We start from the raw sequence: 20,044 nt of genomic DNA on the forward strand, positions 1-20,044 counted from the left end.
TAATCTTTGGTGGGGGGCAGTTGGTTACTGGCAGGAGGAATGAAAATAAGATGCTTCCCCTTCACCCCTGCGTTTTGCTTCTTTAGTCCTGCAGTTAGATCCCATTGCTCTCTGTTGCCCTGGTAACCAGCCCAGCAAGAAGAAATTCAAGCTCAGCAAAGCCCTCAGGTTCTCTGTTCTCCCAGCTTGCCTCATGGGCAGGAAGAAAAGAAATACAAGGGGCAGACAGATCAGCCTTAGGTAGCCCTGTCTAAGTCCCTTCTAGAAGCTCATAGGCTGGGGTCCCTGCCGGGGCCAGCCGGCAGCAAACCAGGGTTCGCAGATTGGGGTTCCTGAAATAGGGGGCAAGGACTAGGAAGAAAAAGAAGAGAGACAGACACACCGGGTCCAGGATGTCTGCAGTCCAGGTAAAAGACTGCTTGTTTATTTTCCACTCCAGCTTCTTCCCTCCTTGAGACCCAGGGAACTTCCAGGTGTTACATTCATATGGTAAATCTCAGGTCATTTAAACAGAATAAGGCCAGAAAACAATAAGACAATAAAGCCATTGTCTGATGCAAATCAAGGTACAGTTTGATTCCACTCTGGCTCCCAACATTTTTTGGTCCCCATCTCACAGTTGTAATTCTGTATCACCTTACATCTCTCTTTAGTTCCCTATGATAGACTACAGATAGCCTACCAACCCACTCTGGTTCAGTGCACACAAGCTTGCTACCTGTAGTCCACCCAAACAGTGAGGTCTTGGACTCCCCAAATCATCGTCCAGCGCAGTAGCTGACTCCCGCTGGCTCTCTTAGGCAGTGATTTACAGTCCTGGCTATTGGAATTACCCGAGTAACTTTCTAAAATTCTGTAAGACCTTTCCTGAGAAAGCTCATTTAATTGGTCTAGGGTGTGGCCTACACAAACAGTATTTTTAAAAATCTTCCCTATGATTTCAGTGTGTAGTGAGAGTGGAAATAATTGGCAATAGGGGGACCACTACTCGATGCTGGTTTTCCTCCCTCTTCAAGATCTCAAACTTAAAATCACTCCTGTTGTCCTTAAGTAGTTGGAGGGGTGCTAGAGTCCCGTTCTCCAAGATTTTACTTTGTAGAAGTCTTCCAGTCCCTTTTATTTCCAGCTCCCACACCCTCCACACTCCCCTAACTGACAATCCCAAATCCTGCCCAGAGAGGAGGTTACCAAGGCAACCAGCTTAATCTGGTAACTGTGGCATGTGCAGGAGAAAAGCCCTCCCTTCTTCCTATTTGGTTCATAAAATGCTACCTGGGGAGCTTCAAGCCACTTCGGCCACTTTCCACTTTGAACCCCAGGGATATTGAGGTGCTCAATCAACGAAGAGAGCCAGGAAGCTAATACACCTAGCTTCTTAGCTAAGATAAGGCTCCCTTCTTTCATTGTTCCTTCTCCAAATCCACAGATGGATGTGCAATGTTTCATTTCTGTGAACACATGCTCTAGCACACATGGAACTAGAAATGCATATCCAGCAACACAAGTGTAGTATATACACCCTGTCCTTTCTATTACCCGTCCCTGCCATTAGCATTCTTTTGCATGCCTGGCTGGTGCACAGTAAACAGGAGTGGGAGGTTGTCCAAGGTGCTACCTTTCTGGAACCTGGTGCCACTCCCTCACCTTGTAAGCCTAACCTGGATGTGTTCACCCTCTGTCTCTCCTTGAGCAGTGTATCCTTGGGGTTAGAATGCCTCAGAAGCAAGGAGTATTTAGAATGTCTATTTGGCAACACCTCTCCCACATCTACTGCTAGATTCTGTATGCTTGGTGATGTTAGGTGGCAGTTCTGGGGCTTATCTCCCATCTCCATGGCCTTGCTTCCTTCTGCTGCCAGCTGGGCTCTGGTGCCCTTGTGATCCTGGTCTCCACCCCTATACCTACTATCTCTTCTTACACCAGCTAGACTTGCCACAACCTGCTGTTCTCTACCTGGCTCCTTCTTACCTGCCAGTACCTGCCTTACAGGCCAGCCCTGCACCACCTACTTACTATGCCCTATCACAAAAGGCAAATGGGTACCGCCCCCAGTACCAATACCAGTCCACCCAAGAGCCTCTCCTTGCCCTTCTCATAGGAGGATGATAAAGACCACACATTCCTGTGGCAAAGGTGCACGGGTTTTACCAATATTTGTAGACTTCATCTGGCACAAATAGGTGAGTCAAATTGCAGGCTGCAGGTCTGCCCTGGCTCTTTGAAATCAGACGACAGACTTGGTAATCCCTGAGTTAGGAATCCCTCCCATTGCCAAATCACTCCCTCGCCTTTACCCTTAATTCCTATCGCTGCTCTGAACCCAAATTCAGTTGGCTCCGCAATCCACACCAGCGCCCAAGTTCAAGCCTCGCGCGGCTCTGGGGGCCGGCCTACGGAGGCTGGGGGCGTGGGAGCGGGCGGGGCCAGAGAGGGGCGTGGCCTCGTCCTGCCACCTTCCCCCGGGCCCGGAGCGCAGCCGCCGCCGCCGCCGCCGCCGCCGCAGCTGCGTCCTCTCAGCCGCGCGCTCCGCCCGCTACCTCCGCCGCCGCCGCCGCAGCCCGGCCCTGGAGCGCGAAGCCGGGGGCACCGGCCTCCCAGCCCGTCCACCTTTTGGCTGTAGCGGGCATGGGGGACCGCTGAGAGCGGGCACTCCCTCCCTCTGGCACCTCTCCAGGCCACCGGCCCCTGGGCTCGGCCCCCCAGCCTCGGCCACCTCTGGCCCTCCAGTCCGGCGCCTGGCACGGCCCCTGGCTCTGCCCCTCCGGCCCTGAGCGCCGTGTCCCCGCCCCCCCCGCCCGCGCCTGGGACACCTGGGTTCCCCGGCGGCCCCTAGTAGAGGGGCGGGGGGGGGGCATGAAGCCACTGGAGAAATTTTTGAAGAAGCAGACGTCGCAGCTGGCGGGGCGGACGGTGGCGGGAGGTCCCGGCGGCGGCGGTCCGGGGAGCGGCGGCGGGCCCGGCGGGGGCGGGGGGCCCGGCGGGGGCGGGGGTCCGGGCGCAGGGCCGCGGCCGCTGCAGCGGCGTCAGAGCGTGTCTCGCCTGCTGCTCCCGGCTTTCCTCCGAGAGCACCCCGCAGAGCCAGGGCTGGAGCCGCCCCCAGAGGAGGAAGGGGGAGAGCCCGTGGGGGTCTCGGAGGAGCCGGGCAATGGGGGTCCCTGTTGGCTACAGCTAGAGGAGGTGCCCGGGCCCGGGCCGCTCGGGGGTGGGGGACCCCTACGCTCCCCTTCTTCGTACTCCTCAGATGAGCTGTCCCCGGGTGAGCCCCTGACTTCGCCCCCCTGGGCCCCCCTGGGCGCCCCCGAGCGGCCGGAGCATCTTCTGAACCGGGTTCTGGAGCGGCTGGCCGGAGGGGCCACCAGGGACAGCGGCGCCTCAGGTAAGGGAGGAGTCGGCAGGCTCCTCCATCCAGGAGCCAGGGGTGCCCTCTGCTTCCTCTTTTTATCCTTGGGAGAGTGGGGATGGCTGTGTTTGGAGGGTCCTCCCAAAGTGGGGTAGGAGCTGAGCGGAGCCACAGATGCTTCCTTGCACAGAGGAGAAGCTGCAGTACCCATCTTCCTCCCCAAGGCAGCCTCTCCCTCGTTCCCCAGGAGGAAGCTGCGCCTCCTTCTTGCCTTCATCCACCTTTCTTCTCCCCTGGACATTTTTAACCAGTCTCTCCTATGGGTCCCTGATGTTGACTGCCTCCTCCCATGCCCTCAAATTAGGGCCTGACACACTAAGATGGAAGCTACCCAGCGCATCCTGTGCCACCCTCCAGACTGCCAAGGCCTGAAAATCCTGACAGGAGGCCCTGACTGTGTAGAAGTCCCAGAGCACGGGCCGACCTACTTGGTGGGGTTAGTTAGCAGGGATAGGCACAGGTCTCGGGAGCTGCCTTTGGGGCTGGGCAAAGGGATGCGTTGTCCTTATTAGCTCGATGTGTGCTGTCCTTATTAGCTTGATGGTGGCTAACGTTGTACTTGAGTGAACTCACAAGATGTTAGCTGACAGGAGGAATTTGGGGGACATATACCAAGGTTCTGCAGCATCCAGAGGGGTCTAGGCTTCTCCCATTCCTACACTTCTGGTGGCAGGCCTCAGCACACCATCTCTTTAAAAAAATAATAGCCACACCCTGGGAGACTTACTCCCTAAACGATGAGGCAAATGCCTCTTAATAGGGTGGCAGAAGACATAGGGGTCTTTAGGTCCATCTCCAAGCGTTTCACTAGGTCTAGAAGGGAGTGAGGCTTAGGAGCCCTAACCACAAAAGGTTTGCACCTTGCTTCAACCTAGGAGTGTAGAATGGGTGCCATTTCCCTAAGTTCTGGGATTTTATTATTTTTAACAAGGTCTGGGTCCTCTCCTTTGGCTTAGGCTACAGTTGCCCTGGGGAGCTGACACCTTTTGGATTTAATTAGAAAAAAATATCAGACACACACACAGCTCTTCTAACCATAACTTCCCGCCTACACCACACACCCTGTGTCTCTATGACACATTCCCTGGGGAGGCTGTGCATTGGACCTGAGCCTGCTTTGAAAGAGACAGATGCCAAACTGTAGCCCCCATATCAATATCTCCCCCACTCTGCCCCATGTTCCTCTTCCTTTGCTCTGGCTTCTCCTCTTGTGAGATAAAGAAACAAGAAAGGATGTCAGGCTTCCCTGTTCCTTGTCCCCATTCCTAGAGCTGAGAGTCAGGACTGGAGGCTCTCTAGCTCACTTTTAGAACAGAGTTTCTGGGTGGAGAGAAAAGGGATGAAGCTGTCTTTCCCCTTCCACAGGAGCCTGGTGCCATAGGCTCTGCCTGGGTAAGACTCCTGAATTGTCACCAATAGTGTCTGGCCTAGCAGGCTGAATCCCCAGAGTAACTGGTTTGGGAACCCCAAGCCCGTCCCAGAGTGAATGGGAATCAGCTTAAGCTGCCACTCTGATATTTTCAACTGTTCTCAAGTTACTTTGGTGTAAGGATTGTAGAAAGTCCTCCACAAGTAGCCAGAGACCCTCAAATGTCTAATCTCAGCCCTGATACTCTGCTTGCCTTGGGAAAAGAACTAAGATTCCTGCATCTTTTTCCAGCTCCAGGCAAGTCCCTTCTAGCTGTGAGATGAGCTCAGTTTTTCCTCTTTCCTTCCCTCTCCTCTCCTTTTTCTCCCCTCTCCCCTTTTTTTTCCTTTCTTTCAAGAAGAGCTTCACTCTGTAGCCCAGGCTAGCTTCAAATTCAAGATCCTCCTGCCTCCACCTTCTAAATCCTGGAATTACAGGCATGTACCACCATGCAAAGATAGATCTCAGTTTCTTTTGTTTTTTTTTCCCCCTTTTTTCTTTTTTCTTTCTTCTCTTTTTTTTCCCTTTTGCTAGTCCTAGGGACGAAACTCAGGCCTGAGTACCATCCTTGGGCTTTCTCAGGGCTACCACTCTACCACTTGAGCTACATCACCACTTCTGCCTTTTTTTATGTATGTGTTACTGAGGAATCAGACCTGGGTCTTCCTGCATGCTAGGCAAGCACTGTACCACTAGGCCACTCTCCCGGCCAGACCTCAGTTTCTTATTTGTGAAATGAAACATTTGAAGTACATGATCATGTGTTGCTTTTCCTCCATCTTCATGGCTAAAATTGGCAACAGGGCATGGTAAGCCAAAGGTTCTCAGAAGCCTTGCTTTGGTCCTGGAGCAGTGCCGGAGGAGGACTTGGCCCTAACCTGTCCTGCTAAGGACACCTGGCTCCCTTCCTGTGCCCTGCCTGTCTCTGTATGCCAGGCAGCCCTGCCCCACCCCAGGGCTGGCTGCAAGTCAGGGCGACCTTGTACCTGGCTGACTGGCTGAGCCAGGCCCAGATGGGTGTGGATGGAAATGGGTGGTGAAGTGAGCCCCTCCCCTTCTCCTTCCATCATTAACCCTTTTACCTCTGGGCACCCAAAGGACACAGAAGTTCTTTTTTATTGCCAGTCCTGGGACCTGAACTCAGAGCCTGGGCACTGTCCTTGAGCATTCTCAAGGCTAGTGCTCTAGTACTTGAGCCACAGCATCACTTCTGGCTTGTTCTATGTAGGTGGTAACCAAGGAATCGAACCCAGGGCTTCGTGCATGCTAGACAAGCACCCTACGACTAGGTCAAACTCCTGGCCCAGAACACAGAGTTTCTATTTAAAGGCTCTGAGATCAAAGAAGTGGCAGCTGCTCCCCTCTTCCTTTTAATGGGACTGGTGCCCACCTGCCTAGTTGGAACACAAAGCTGTGACGTAGGAGAGGTAGAAATTGGGGTGGGACAGAGGGACACACACCCATACCTATTCATACACCCCTGTGTTTGGAAGTTCTCTGTCCAGAGACCCTTCTCTCTCGCGCGCGCGTGCTTTCTCTCTCTCGCTCTCTCTCTCTCTCTCTCTCTCTCTCTCTCGCTCTCGCTCTCGCTCTCGCTCTCGCTCTCGCTCTCGCTCTCGCTCTCGCTCTCGCTCTCGCTCTCGCTCTCGCTCTCTCTCTTTGCCAGGCCTGGGCTTGAGCTCAGGATTTGAGCACTGTCCTTGGACTCTCTCAAGGCTAGAGCTCTACCACTTGAGCCTCAGCACCACTTCCAACTTTTTTCTATGTATGTGGTACTGAGAAATTGAACCTGGGTCTTTGTGCATGCTAGGCAAGCACTCTACCACTAGGCCAGACTCCTGGCCCCAGAGACCCTTCTATGGATTCCTTTTTTTTTTGGCAGATCTTAGGCATGGTGTGTTATCTTCTGACCAACTTCCCACACACACTGACAAGAAATATACATGGCCAGCAAAGGCGCAATCTCACCCCCCCCTCTAGCTCCCAGCTGCCTTGGCAGCTGCCAGCCCCACCCCCGCAGCGGCTCCCTAGAACCTTCACACATGTGTGTGTGTGCATGTGCAGGGCATGACAGAGCAGGTGGCCATGGCTCCAGCCTGGCTAAACAGAAGTCACCCTCAGAAGCAAGAGAAAAGAGTGCATGGTTTCCAGTCTGGTTCTGGAAGTGCCCTCCTGACATCTCTGGCACCCATTGATCTCCACAGATATCCTGCTGGATGACATCGTCCTCACCCATTCCCTCTTTCTCCCGACGGAGAAATTCCTGCAAGAGCTACACCAGTAATATCCTTTTGTGGAGTTTGTAAAAAGCAGGCCAGGAGGGAGCCACTCCTTCCACCCCATGTGACTTTACAGGCCAAGCTCTCCCTTGGAAAATATTCCTAGCTTTTCAACTCACCAGTTATGTGACCTTGAACCGACCACCTCCTGTCCTGAGGCCTCAGTTTCCTCTTCTGACAAATGGATGTAAACAGCCCTTTGCCCTGCCTACCTATTGGGGCTACACTGAAGATCAGTCTGATAACGGATGTGGGCGTGCTTTGGAGACTTCAGAGATCTATACAGATGTAAGGTGTTATTATTCTATTAGGGGTACTTCTCTCCCCATGGAAGATTATTACTCTAAGTACCTGGTACCCAGTATGTTATTATGCAGACTGATGTCAACATCAGATTAAGGCTGTGTTTCAGAAGGGTCTGCTAGAGCTGAGCCACTGGCTGGCCTATTCATTGGGTCCCATATGTACTTGGCCTCTCACTGAGTTGTTTTAGAACCTAATTGTAAATGTCAGCCAATGAGTACAGTGTCATAGGCTTTCTTAGAAACATCAATCCTCTAATGATGTAAAATCATGTTTGTAGACTCTACTTGAGCTACAGACCTTAGGCTGGAAAGGGGTTAAAGGGGTCCTGACAATATTCTCAAGTGAACATCTAAATGCAGTAGCTAAATCATGACCTACTCAGAGAAGAAATGTAACTGACACAGAGTGGCGGGGGTCTTAGCTCTAGGACCTCTAAACCTACTTTCTCCCTAGCCCACTGTCCAGAATATTTGGGGAACATTTGTCCTGCCACTGTCCCCACTTCTGAATTTCTTCTAGTTTGCTTTCCCAGAACTTTTTCTTAACTTAGGGGTCAGCTTTGTTCAGGCAAAGGGCATGAAGGGCCCCGAGGGGCTGGGCCGCAAGCAGGCCTGTCTAGCTATGCTCCTCCATTTCTTGGACACTTACCAGGGCCTGCTGCAAGAGGAAGAGGGGGCCGGCCACATCATCAAGGTGCGCCTGGGGAAGAAAACGTGGGTGAGGCTGGGCACTGGTGGCTCACGCCTGTAATCCTAGCTACTCAGGAGGCTGAGATCTGAGGATCTTGGTTTAAACGCAGCCTGGGCAGAAAAGTCCATAAAACTCTTGTCTCCAATAAACTGCCAAAAAGTTGGAAGTGGAGCTGTGACTCAAGTGGTAGAGCACTTGAGTCCTTGAGCGAAAAAAACCCAGAGACAGTTCCCAAGCCTTGAATTCAAGTCCCAAGACTGGCACACACGCATACACAAAACGAAATCAAACCAAACCAAGAGTTTGAGGCCCTGAGGTCAAGCCACAGTACCTACATGCATGTATCACACACACACACACACACACACACACACACACACACACACACACGCACGCACACACACCAGGTGAGCAGGTTATCCATTGTAGAAGGAGGTCTCTTTGAAGGGCCCATACTCCTTAAGCTGGGTACCTGGCACCAAAATATGCCAGTGGGCTTTGATTTTGATGGATCTTCTATGCTCCATGATATGGAGGAAGAACCCATCACAGTGCCTGTTGGGTATGGCCCTTGGGTATGGCATGAGACCTCTGCCCTCATCTTCTCTGTCCTTTCCTCAGGATCTGTACCTGCTAATTATGAAGGATGAGTCCCTTTATCAAGACCTCCGAGAGGACACACTGAGGCTGCATCAGCTTGTGGAGACAGTGGAGCTAAAGTGAGAGGGAGTAAACTGGGGGAGGGGACAGAAGAGAAGTTCCCCTAATTTTCTATTGCAGGGGCTGCCTCTGGCTTTGTGGCTTGTGGTTTCTTTCAATTCCTTTCTCTACTGGAAGGTAACATAAAACATTGTCACCAGTCCTTTTTTTTTTTTTTGTCTGCCCCTTTAGAACAAAATCTTGCAATGTAGCCCAGGCTGGCCTCAAACTCATGATTTTCTTGCTCTCAAATACTGGGATTATAGGCTTGTCCCACCACACCTAGCTTCAATCTTCTTAATTTTTTTTCTTGACTGTTATCCTATTCATCTGTCTGTCAGTTCAGTGGTGTACTGGCAAATATTTAACAATCAGTGCTTCAGGAGAAAAATCACTGATGCATAGCTTTTGCTGAGCTGATCGTGGGAAATTTTTTCATTATGGTTGATTTCACTGAATGCAGAGCTGAGAAGAAATGAGAGCAGCTGGCTTTCATAGAGTTATTTCCACCATACTGACACAGATATTTAAATAACCTAGAGAGTCAAGTGCTGGTGGCTTATGCCTACAATCCTAGCTACTCAGGAAGCTGAGATTTGAGTATCTAGGTTGAAGCCAGCTTGAGCAGAGAAACGAAAGACATTCTTATATCCAATAACTAGCAAAGAGCTAGAAGTAGAGGTGTAGCTCAGCTGGTGGAGCACCACCCTTGGGCAAAGAAGAACATGAGGTTCTGAGCTCAAGCCCCTGTACCAGAACCCCATTCCTCCAAAATATAATAAATAAATTACCTGGAGAGCATAGATACTAAGTTGTTGTGAGGCTTGAACTTGGGGACTGGGTGCCTCTGAGCTCTTTCATTCAAGGCTAGAACTCTACCACTTTGAGCCACAGTGCCACTTCTGGTTTTCTGGTGGTTAATTGATGATAAGAGTCTCATGTACTTTCCTGTCTAGGCTGGCTTTAAACTACAGCTCTCAAATTTCAGCTTTCTGAGATCTCAGCTTTCTGAGTAGCTAAGATTACAGGCTTGAGCCACCAGGACCTGACTGAAAGTATCTTAAGTTCTTTTTTTTTTCTGCCTGTCGTGGGGCTTGAACTCAGGGCCTGAACACTGTCCTTGGACTTTTCTGAAGGCTAGAGCTCTACCACTTGAGCCACAGTACCACTTCCAGCTTTTTCTATGTATGTGGTACTGAGGAATTGAAGCCAGATCTTTGTGCATGCTGGGCAAGCACTCTACCACTAGGCCAAACTCCCAGCCTCTTAAGTATCTTTTTGATAATTCATTTGACCATAGCTTTCTAATACACACACACACACACACACACACACACACAGTGTTTATAGCCAGTTGGCAAAATTTTCTCAAAATTGAACTTGGGAGCAAAATTTGAGCTGGCTTTAGCACACCGTAATATCCATTCATCTCATCTTCATTTTTTATTTTATTTTATTTATTTATTTTTGCTAGTCCTGGGGCTTGAACTCAGGACCTGAGCACTGTCCTTGGGCTTTCTCAAGACTAGTGCTCTACCATTTGCGCCACAGCATCACTTCCGGCCTTTTCTGTTTATGGGGTAATAAGGAATTGAACCCAGGGCTTCATGCATGTTAGGCAGACACTACCACTAAGCCACATTCCCAGCCCTTTCAGTCTCTCTCTTTCCCATTCCTAACCCCACAAGCATTTCATAGGCCTCATGATCCCTCACCTAGATTTTTGATATAATCTCTCATCTAGGTTTCAGCTTATGTACTTGCATTTTGTTTTCTCCTTTATGCTGACACCAGAGAAATCTTTCAAGCTTGTCTATTTGATACCATTTTTGCCCCTGTTCCAGAAAACCCATGTTCCCCCATTAGCTCTAAGAAATGGTTAAACATCCTAGAACAACACTCAATACCTCTCTCCTTCTGATCCTCTCTCTTTTCCCTCCACCCTGTACGACCCATCCCATCTCTCTCAACACCTGTGCTTTTCCAATCCTTGCTGCCAGTTACATTGCCCTCCCAGAATACCCTTCTCCCACCCTTTCTCTTTTTGTTTCCATCAAGGTCAGACAAAATGCCATCTTCTCTCTGGAAACATCTCAGAGCCTCCTTTCAGGAAAAGCTTTTACTCTACCACACCAAGATCATTCTTCTGTACCTCTGTTATGTCCCCAACACCTACCTGGTGTTATAAGTATTTGTATACAGGTCTGTCTCTCTCCTAGACTGTGAAGTCCTTGTCAGCAAAATTCAGCGAACACTTACATGTTCTACCACCTACTATGTGCCAAGAAATGTGCTATGCCCTAAAAGAGAAAAAAAAATCAGTAAGAATGGATCCCAGTTCTTAAACCCTCTCTGTCTGGTAGAAGAGATAAGATGTGAACATAAAAATATTGTCTTGATGTTTCACAGCACTTGAGACAAGGAAGAAACCTTTCCTGGTGGGTGAATGGGTCAAAGATGGCATTTGATTTGGCTCTCTGTGTGTCTCATAACAGTCATTGTCTTCCCTCTGACCTCTTTATCCATCTTCTCAAACTGGAGCTGGTTCATCCTTGACCCAATTCCAATATCCCTACTTAATGGTCTTGCATGGTGCTCCATGTGCCTGGCAGGGCTTGCTCATTCCTGGCTGTGTCCATGCCAGGATTCCAGAAGAGAGCCAGCCACCCAGCAAGCAGGTTAAACCACTCTTCCGCCACTTCCGCCGGATAGACTCCTGTCTGCAGACCCGAGTGGCCTTTCGAGGCTCAGATGAAAGTGAGTGTGGACAGTAGGGGGACAGTGACTTAGAGGCATATGTGAGATCTCTTCTTCTTGAGTACTCTCAGTAGTATCTCCCCATGTAATTGAAGGACCCCCCCTTTTTTAATATATGGTTATTATTAAGGTGTAACAGGGTTATCATTTCATAAGTCAAGTAATGAATATGTTTCTTTTTGGACAATGTTACCCCTTTGAAGGAACTCCATTTCTAGCATCTTTAGAGACCAGCCTCTGATGTGGCCTCTGATGCAGAAGTACTCTAGAGGGTCCTGTGCTGGGGTGACTACCCTTTTGAAAAGCTACTTTCCTGTCTCTGTGCAGTCTTCTGCCGGGTTTACATGCCTGACCACTCTTACGTGACCATACGCAGCCGCCTCTCAGCATCTGTACAGGACATTCTGGGCTCTGTGACAGAGAAGCTGCAGTATTCAGAAGAACCCGCAGGACGTGAGGATTCCCTCATCCTGGTAGCTGTGGCCTCCTCAGGAGGTACGAATCAGCAACCTAGGGCAGGGGTGGAGATTAAATTCTAGACCCTTGCTATTCAAAGTGTTATCCCAGACTAGCCTCTTGGTCATCACCCAGGAGAGTGTTAAAATGCAGCATCTCAGACCCATTGAGTCAGAACCTGTATCTAGGCAATATTGTCAAGTAGATTCCTATGAATATTAAAGTTTGGGAGAGCCCCATGCCAGTGGCTCATGCCTATAATCCTAGCTACGCACGAGGCTGAAATCTTAGAATCACAGTTCAAAGCCAGCCTGGGCAGGAATGTCCATGAGACCCTTATCTCCAATTAATCACGAGAAAACCAGAAGTGGTGCTATGGCTCAAAGTGATAGAGTGCTGAGGGATGGTGCCCAGGCTCTGAGTTCAAGCCCCATGAGGACCACCATCACCAACAATAACAGAAACCAAAACAATAAAGTTTGGGAATCACTGATCCAGGACCCTTGGGCTGTGACCTAGTTGGTACCTCTCACCCACCTGGTTCTTTACTCGTTTATGCATCTAAGATGCTTCATTTTTCAGGTTGAAGACAGCCTTTGGGAGATGTTCCTTTGGGAGGTGAAAGTAATATAACATAGCCTCTTTCTCTCTTTCTTCCTCCCTCCCCCCTCTTTCTTTCTTCCTCCCTCCCCCCTCTTTCTTTTAGTTTTTTGTGGGTTTTTTTTTTTTTTTTTTTGCCAATCCTGGGCTTGAGCTCAGGGCCTGACCACTGTCCTTGGGCTTTCCTCAAGGCTGGTGTTTTACCCTAAGCCACTGCACCATTTCTGGCTTTTTCTATGTATGTGGTACTGAGGAATCGAACCCTGGTCTTCGTGCATGCTAGGCAGGCACTCTACCATTAGGCCAAACTCCCAGCCCTCTTTTAGTTTTTTGAGACTGGATCTCTTATGTAGTTAGACGACTCTGAAATTATGATCCTCCTGCCTCCGCCTCCTTATGAGTATTGAGATTATAGGCATGCGACCACTGGCTTGTCTTCCCAGTGTCACAGTGTTGAAAGAATGAGAGAACTGTGAAAGAACATGGTAGAAAGGGAAAGAGAGGAGCCAGTAGTTCGGCCTAGTGGTAGAGTGTTTTCCTAGCATGCAAGAACTGAGTTCAGTTCCTTGGTACCACATATACAGAAAAAGCCAGAAGTGGTGCTGTGGCTCAAGTGATAGAGTGCTAGCCTTGAGAAAGCCCAAGGACAGTGCTTAGGCCCTGAGTTCAAGCTCCAGGACTGGCAACAAAAACCAAAAAAAAAAAAAAAAAAAAGAAGAAGAAGAAGAAGAAAGGGGGAAGAAGTTCTAAGTGCAAAAGAAATAATTTGACACATTTCAGATAAATACGGCATAAACTAGTGATGAGTCCCACTAGTGTAGACTGCTTCAGTGCGGGGTTAGGAGTGTGTAGACGAAAGTGGCACTGGTGGCCCAGCAGTGTGGGGTAGAGCTAAGGCTAACAGCCTGTTCTCTTGCAGAGAAGGTCCTGCTCCAACCTACCGAAGACTGTGTTTTCACCACACTGGGCATCAACAGCCATCTGTTTGCCTGTACTCGTGACAGCTATGAGGCCCTGGTAAGAGATCTTCTTCACAAGGCTAGTGGGAAGGCCAAGGCATGTTTGGGAGCTGACTTCATCCTGTCACTGGCAGTCTAGTCTCTCTACCGCTGTCTGCCCCCAGGTACCCCTTCCTGAGGAGATTCAGGTCTCCCCTGGAGACACAGAGATCCACCGAGTAGAGCCTGAAGATGTGGCCAACCACCTCACTGCCTTCCACTGGGAGCTGTTCCGATGTGTGCATGAGGTGGGTTAGTGGTAGTATTGGTTGCAGAGGCAGAAAGGGGAAATGTGCCATTGAGAGTCAGTGCTTGTAGCAAAACTTTCTGACTAGAAGCATATTGGCAGCATGCCCTTGGGCATAGCCATAACCTCTCCAGGCCTTTGTCTCCTCATCTGGAAAAAAATAAAAAAAAGGCAAAGAGAGATTTCATAGCAACATGCTCCAAGGCCTCCTAAGGTAGCTGCTCATATAGAACCCAACACAGGGTTAGCTAGCATCTTTCTTTTCTTTTTTTTTTTTTTTTTTGGTGGGGGGGGTCGGTCATGGGACTTGAACTACGGGTCTGGGGGGCTGCCCCTGAGCTCTTCAGCTTAAGGCTACCACCCTAACCTTGAGGTGCCCCTTCCAGTTTTCCTGGTGATTAAGTGAAGATAAGAGTCTTGCCAGGCACAGTGGCTCATGCCTGTAATCCTAGCTACTCAGGAGGCTGAGATCTAAGAATCAAGGTTCAAAGCCAGCCCGGGCACAAAAGGTCCTGAGACTCTTATCTCCAATTAAACTCTAGAAAATGGGAAGTGGCGCTTGGTCCAGGGGTAGGGTAGTAACCTTGAGCTGAAGAGGTCAAGGACAGTGCCCAAACCGAATTCAAACCCCATGACCCACCAAAAAAAGAAGAAGAAGAGTCTTGGACTTTTGTGCTGGCTTTGAACCTTGATCTTCAGATCTCAGCCTCCTGAGTAGCTAGGGTTATAGGCATGAGCCACTGTGCCCAGCTAAGCATCTTTTTTAAATGTTCACTATTTAAAAAAATGTAAGTAAGCCAGGCATGGTGGCTCACACCTGTAATCCTAGCTACTCAGGAGGCTGAGATCTGAGGATCAAGGTTCAAAGCCAGCCCAGGTAGTCCGTGAGACTCTTTTTTTTTTTTTTTTTTGCCAGTCCTGGGCTTGAGCTCAGGGCCTGAACCCTGTCCTTGGACTTTCTCAAGGCTAGAGCTCTACCACTTGAGCCTCCACACCAATTCCCACTCTTTGTGCATGGTAGGTAAGCACTCTACCACTAGACCAAATTCCTGGCCCCTCCATGAGATTCTTTTTTTTTTTTTGCCAGTCCTGGGCTTGAGCTCAGGGCCTGAGCACTGTCCTTGGACTTTCTCAAGGCTAGAGCTCTACCACTTGAGCCTCAGCACCACTTCCGGCTTTTTTCTATGTATGTGGTACCGAGGAATCGAACCCGGGTCTTCATGCATGCTAGGCAAACACTTTAACCACTAGGCCAAACTCCCGGCCCCCTCCATGAGATTCTTATCTCTAACAAACAACACAGGACAAGCCAGTAGTGGCACTGTGGCTGAAAGTGGTAGAGTGCTAGACTTGAACAAAAGAAGTTCATGGGTAGTGCCCAGGACCTGAATTCAAGCCCCAGGAATGGACAAATAAAAATAAAGAGGTAGGGCTGGGAGTTTGGCCTAGTGGTAGAGTGCTTGCCTAGCATGCATGAAGACCTGGGTTCGATTCCTCAGTACCACATACATAGAAAAAAGCTGGAAATGGTGCTGAGGCACAAGTGGTAGAGCTCTAGCCTTGAGAAAGTCCAAGGACAGTGCTCCGGCCCTGAGCTCAAGCCCAGGACTGGCAAAAAATAAATAAATAAAAATAAAGAGGTAGTAACAGCAACTCAAATGGTTGTTTTGAGGCTAACTCAGGCTTTAGAAAATACGTGGCACTTGGCAAGTACCCATAGATGGAATACCATTAATGGTGGTTGTCTCTCTGCTGCCTCTCCCTGTTCCCTGGGCTGCCATTTTCTGCCATTGTGGGTGCAGCTGGAGTTTGTGGACTATGTGTTCCATGGGGAGCGTGGGCGCCGGGAGACAGCCAACCTGGAGCTGCTGCTCCAGCGCTGCAGCGAGGTCACACACTGGGTGGCCACCGAGGTGCTGCTCTGCGAGGCCCTGGGGAAACGTGCACAACTGCTCAAGAAGTTCATCAAGATCGCTGCCATGTGAGTGTGGGCAAGGCTAGAGAGGGGTCCCAGTCGCCTGACTTCCCTGATCTGACAGACCTCCCCTCTGTTCCTGCAGCTGCAAGCAGAACCAGGACCTTCTGTCCTTCTATGCTGTTGTCATGGGGCTGGACAACGCAGCTGTCAGCCGTCTACGACTCACCTGGGAGGTAAGGAGACCTCCCTTTCTCATCTTTCTACTCAGCTGGCTCAACTACTCCACTTAGGAGATCTTAGCATCCTGGGTCCCCCTCACACCTCCCCCTCCCCACTGTGGGGGACCCCTAGGGCTGCTTCCTGCTTGATGGGAGTCTTTGAGCCAATTGGAAGCAGACTTCTTCCTCTCAAAAGAAGGTACAGCCCTAGGACATACACAGATGGCTTGACTCTGGCCTTAACAAATTAGTGAAAAGCCAGAATTGTAGCATGAGTGGGCTTAGCTCTGGGAGTCTGAAGTTGCAGCCTCCATGCAGTAGGGGTACTTGTGTGCATAGCACCTGCGTCAGCAGAGGTCTCACTTTCTCCAGAATATATTTATCCCTTCTGGAAGTTGCCAGAGATGAACTTCTCCACTTTCTCACCCACCAGCTTCCCAATCTCCTATAAGATAAGCAAGCCTTTACCCCCTCCAGTGCTAGAGATGAGTCACATGCTGCCGTGAAACCCAAGGAGCTCCACTCTGATATCCTTCTCCTTTCATATCTGCAGAAGCTCCCAGGGAAATTCAAGAACTTGTTCCGCAAATTTGAGAACCTGACGGTGAGTGGGTTTAGTTTTCACCTGCCTTGGACCTACACCCTTGTTCCTGAAAACCCTCTGCCTTTGCAAGGTTTTCCATTTCTGAGAATCCCCTTTCCCACCAAGCAGGGATAGAAGTATTGTTACCCTGTTTTCTTCAGAGGAGAAAGTAGTCGTAGTCAAGTCTCTCCCACCACACCTCCATCTAGGCATTAACCCCGCTCCCCCCCCACCAGCTGGTTGGGCAAAGGAATAAAGAAAAATGAGAGCAGGCCAGGAATTTGGCCTACTGGTAGAGTGCTTGCCTAGCACGCACAAAGACCCTAGTTTGATTCCTTGGTACCACATACATAGAAAAAGCCAGAAGTGGTGCTGTAGCTCACATGGTAGAACTCTAGCCTTGAGAAAGCCCAAGGACAGTGCCCAGGCCCTCAGTTCAAGCCCCAGGATGGGCAAAAAAAGAAAAAAAGAGAAAGAAAGAAAGAAGAGAAAAATGGGAGGGAAAGAAGGAAAGAAGGAGGGAAAAAGAAGTAGGGGAGGAAGGGACATCTTGGGAGTATTCTTGACCCATTTGTTTCTGATCTATCCTGTGACTGATCTATCTATCTATCTATCTATCTATCTATCTATCTATCTATCTATCTTCTGTGAAATGATAGGACCCCTGTAGGAACCACAAAAGCTACCGAGAGGTGATCTCCAAAATGAAGCCCCCTGTGATTCCCTTTGTACCGCTGATCCTCAAAGGTGAGAGTCACTTTCACATCACGAAGTCACACTGTGCTGCTTCTATCCACAGTCCTGTCTCCCATGGCCCAGTTCTGCATCCTAGTCCCTTGTTAGTTCAGCTCAGAGTTCCCACCCCAGATTGACTGGGTTCTGGGGGAGGAGAAGGATACAGTTGAACTCCACTGTTCTGTCCTGTCCTCACATTTAGCTCTCTCCCTGTTGTCACCTCCTAGACTTGACCTTCTTGCACGAGGGGAGTAAGACCCTTGTAGATGGTTTGGTGAACATCGAGAAGCTGGTGAGTAGTACTGCCAGCCACCATCCCATGAATGAGGGGCTGTGTCTTTCCCCTCCTGTCACCTCCCTAAAACAGCAGCCTTCCTCTATGGTGCCCAGCTTGCCTAGCAGACTCCCGATTGTCTCCCTGGTGGCATCACTGTGGTAACCCACCCACAGGTGGCAAAGCTGACAGGAAGCTTGGGGCAACTACCTCCCCCTCTCCTGGTACCCTGATACACCTCCTCAGTCGGTCCTTCCAAGGTCTCCCACAACTGGGGACTGGAAAAAGTAAAACCAAGTTGGACAATGAAGTGGGAAAGTACCTTTCTGTGCCCTTTTGGGGCTTTTTCCTTGTCATCCCCCAGCATTCAGTGGCTGAGAAAGTAAGGACTATCCGCAAATACCGGAGCAGGCCGCTCTGTGAGTACCTAGGGCTCTGAGAGGGATTTGGGGTTGAACTCTGGCTCAGTGGGAGGGCTCATGGAGAACTCCCTACTCATCTATATATCTCCTTACACTGGCTAGTTCTCCATTCTCTTTGGGCCTCCTGCCAGACACCTGCATGTGCATGTATAGAGGAAGAAAGAAGACTGGGATCCTAACTGTTTCCCTACCTCTCCACCCAGGTCTGGACATGGAGGCCTCCCCCCATCACCTACAGACCAAGGCCTATGTACGCCAATTTCAGGTCATCGACAACCAGAATCTCCTCTTCGAGCTTTCCTACAAGCTAGAGGCTAATAGTCAGTGAGAGTGGAGTGGCCTGGTCTCCCCTCACAGGATCTTTGGCACCTGGCACTCAAGCACTTTGTACGATGTCCCAACCAACCCACAAGGGATGTCTTTTCCCCTGGAGCAACTTCCTGCTCTAGAAGGAAGAGTTGAATGGACTTAAAGGACTCCTAAGCCTGTTCATCCTGCTGAAATCGCCCTTGTTCCTTCAAGTCCTAACAGTACTTTGATGGTCTGCCCTCCCCAGGAAAGAAGGCCAAAATCTCCTTCCTCTGTCCCCTCCCAGTGAGGTCTTGTCCAGAGATGGAGTTGCCAGTATTTCTTCCCAAGCAGGAAGAAGTGGCCACCTCCAGGCTCAGAGAGGCATTATAAGAGGGATTGGCTGCCTTCTTCCTCACTACCTGCCTAGCTTCCCTTTGGTCAGGGCTGGGAGCCATGGGTGCACCCCACCCCATGTGTGTGTACTCTGTGTGTGTATGTGTATGTGTGTGTGTGGCAGTGAATCTGGTAATAGAGGCAGGGTGTTGTGTGTGGTGAGGGGATTCCTTCTGTTTGGTGCTACCCTTGAATGCTCTGTTGTATGATATGGGGTGCTTCCACACACCACCACTCCCTCTGTTCAACTCTTCCTGCTTACTGCCCTGCACACACAGGCTTCTGGGCCAAGCTGCTCCTGAGGGCAGGGAGGGGAGCTACCCATCAGCCCTTGCAAGTATCCCACCCTGGCCTCCCAGCTCTTGTTAGAGAGTAAAAGATGCTCAGGGAAACACAGGCCTTGGCTGCCTATTGGACCTCCCTCTGCCTGGCAGTGGAGTAAAGTGTGGCACTATCAAGAGTTCGGGGTGCCTCCTCCCCACACTTCTGCTTCTGGGTATCTCCCTGTTCAAGGGAGTCATCATCTTCTTTCTAGTGCTTATGTCTGATATCCAGCAACACAGTCTCTGTCACTCTCCCTGTCTTGACTACTCTCCTTTGTCCTCTCTGAAGCGCCAAGGTGGGATAGATCTCTGAACTAGGGCAGGCAGAGAAGGAGGGCAGCAGGCAGAGGCTGCAGAGGCGAAACTAGACTCCGGTGAGGCCTTTATTACCTCTCTGTCTTCCCTCCCTCTCCCATCACAAATCCTAGGGCTGAAGGGTACAAGGGCTCCTGGCAGCTACTGAGTGGGGTTTCTTGGAATAGCCTCACTTCCTTCCAGACACCACCACTTTCCCTTCTGAAAAGGCAGCAGTGGGCAGCAGCAGCCAACGTGGCTGTTCTTTCTGTTCTGGGAGTGTATATATTTTTTACCCAAAATTGTGGAATTGTACATTTATTTTTTAAAAGAGAGAAAGAGCCTTGTATCATATGTAAACATTGTATTATAGGTTATGTTGTACAGTCCCTTTTATACAGCAACCTGGTTCCTGTCATAAAAACAAAAAAAAAAAAGTCCACAGGCACCAGCCCTCTTCATCCCTTCAGTCCTTCAGTAACTTTGACCCTCACCTGTTCCCTGCCTCCTCCCTGTAGCTGCTATGCCACCCATCCTTTCCTACAGTTCAGACTTCCTACTCCCTTCCTCTTAGCAGCCTCTTCCCTTCTGGAATACCCCTCCCCTCACACACACACTCCACCCAGTCTTGGCTGCTGCTTGCCTCTTGCCTTGATGCCTGCCCTGCTGCTTCCCAGGGACCCCCACCCCCACCCTGTGCCCCACAGCTTTAATAGAATGAACTGTGTGCATTGTACAAACTTGGTTGTCATT

The 20,044-nt window shown here is 50.1% G+C and overlaps 1 protein-coding gene across 1 annotated transcript; it reads left to right on the plus strand.

The window, feature by feature from the left end:
- Window positions 1-2,533: 2,533 nt before the first annotated feature.
- On the plus strand, window positions 2,534-19,702 carry Rapgefl1 (Rap guanine nucleotide exchange factor like 1). The gene is given in 15 exon segments (XM_090350790.1): window positions 2,534-3,376; window positions 7,013-7,106; window positions 7,951-8,086; window positions 8,705-8,802; window positions 11,427-11,539; window positions 11,867-12,034; window positions 13,515-13,612; window positions 13,719-13,841; window positions 15,643-15,821; window positions 15,901-15,991; window positions 16,530-16,580; window positions 17,219-17,306; window positions 17,522-17,586; window positions 17,933-17,987; window positions 18,194-19,702. Coding segments are annotated over 15 exon segments (2,007 nt in total). The 5' UTR covers window positions 2,534-2,853; the 3' UTR covers window positions 18,319-19,702.
- The last annotated feature ends 342 nt before the right edge of the window (window positions 19,703-20,044 follow it).

This window comes from Megascapheus bottae, chromosome 17, assembly GCF_031878675.1.
Source record: "Megascapheus bottae isolate mThoBot1 chromosome 17, mThoBot2.hap1, whole genome shotgun sequence".
In the NCBI taxonomy this organism is placed as follows: Eukaryota; Metazoa; Chordata; class Mammalia; order Rodentia; family Geomyidae; genus Megascapheus; species Megascapheus bottae.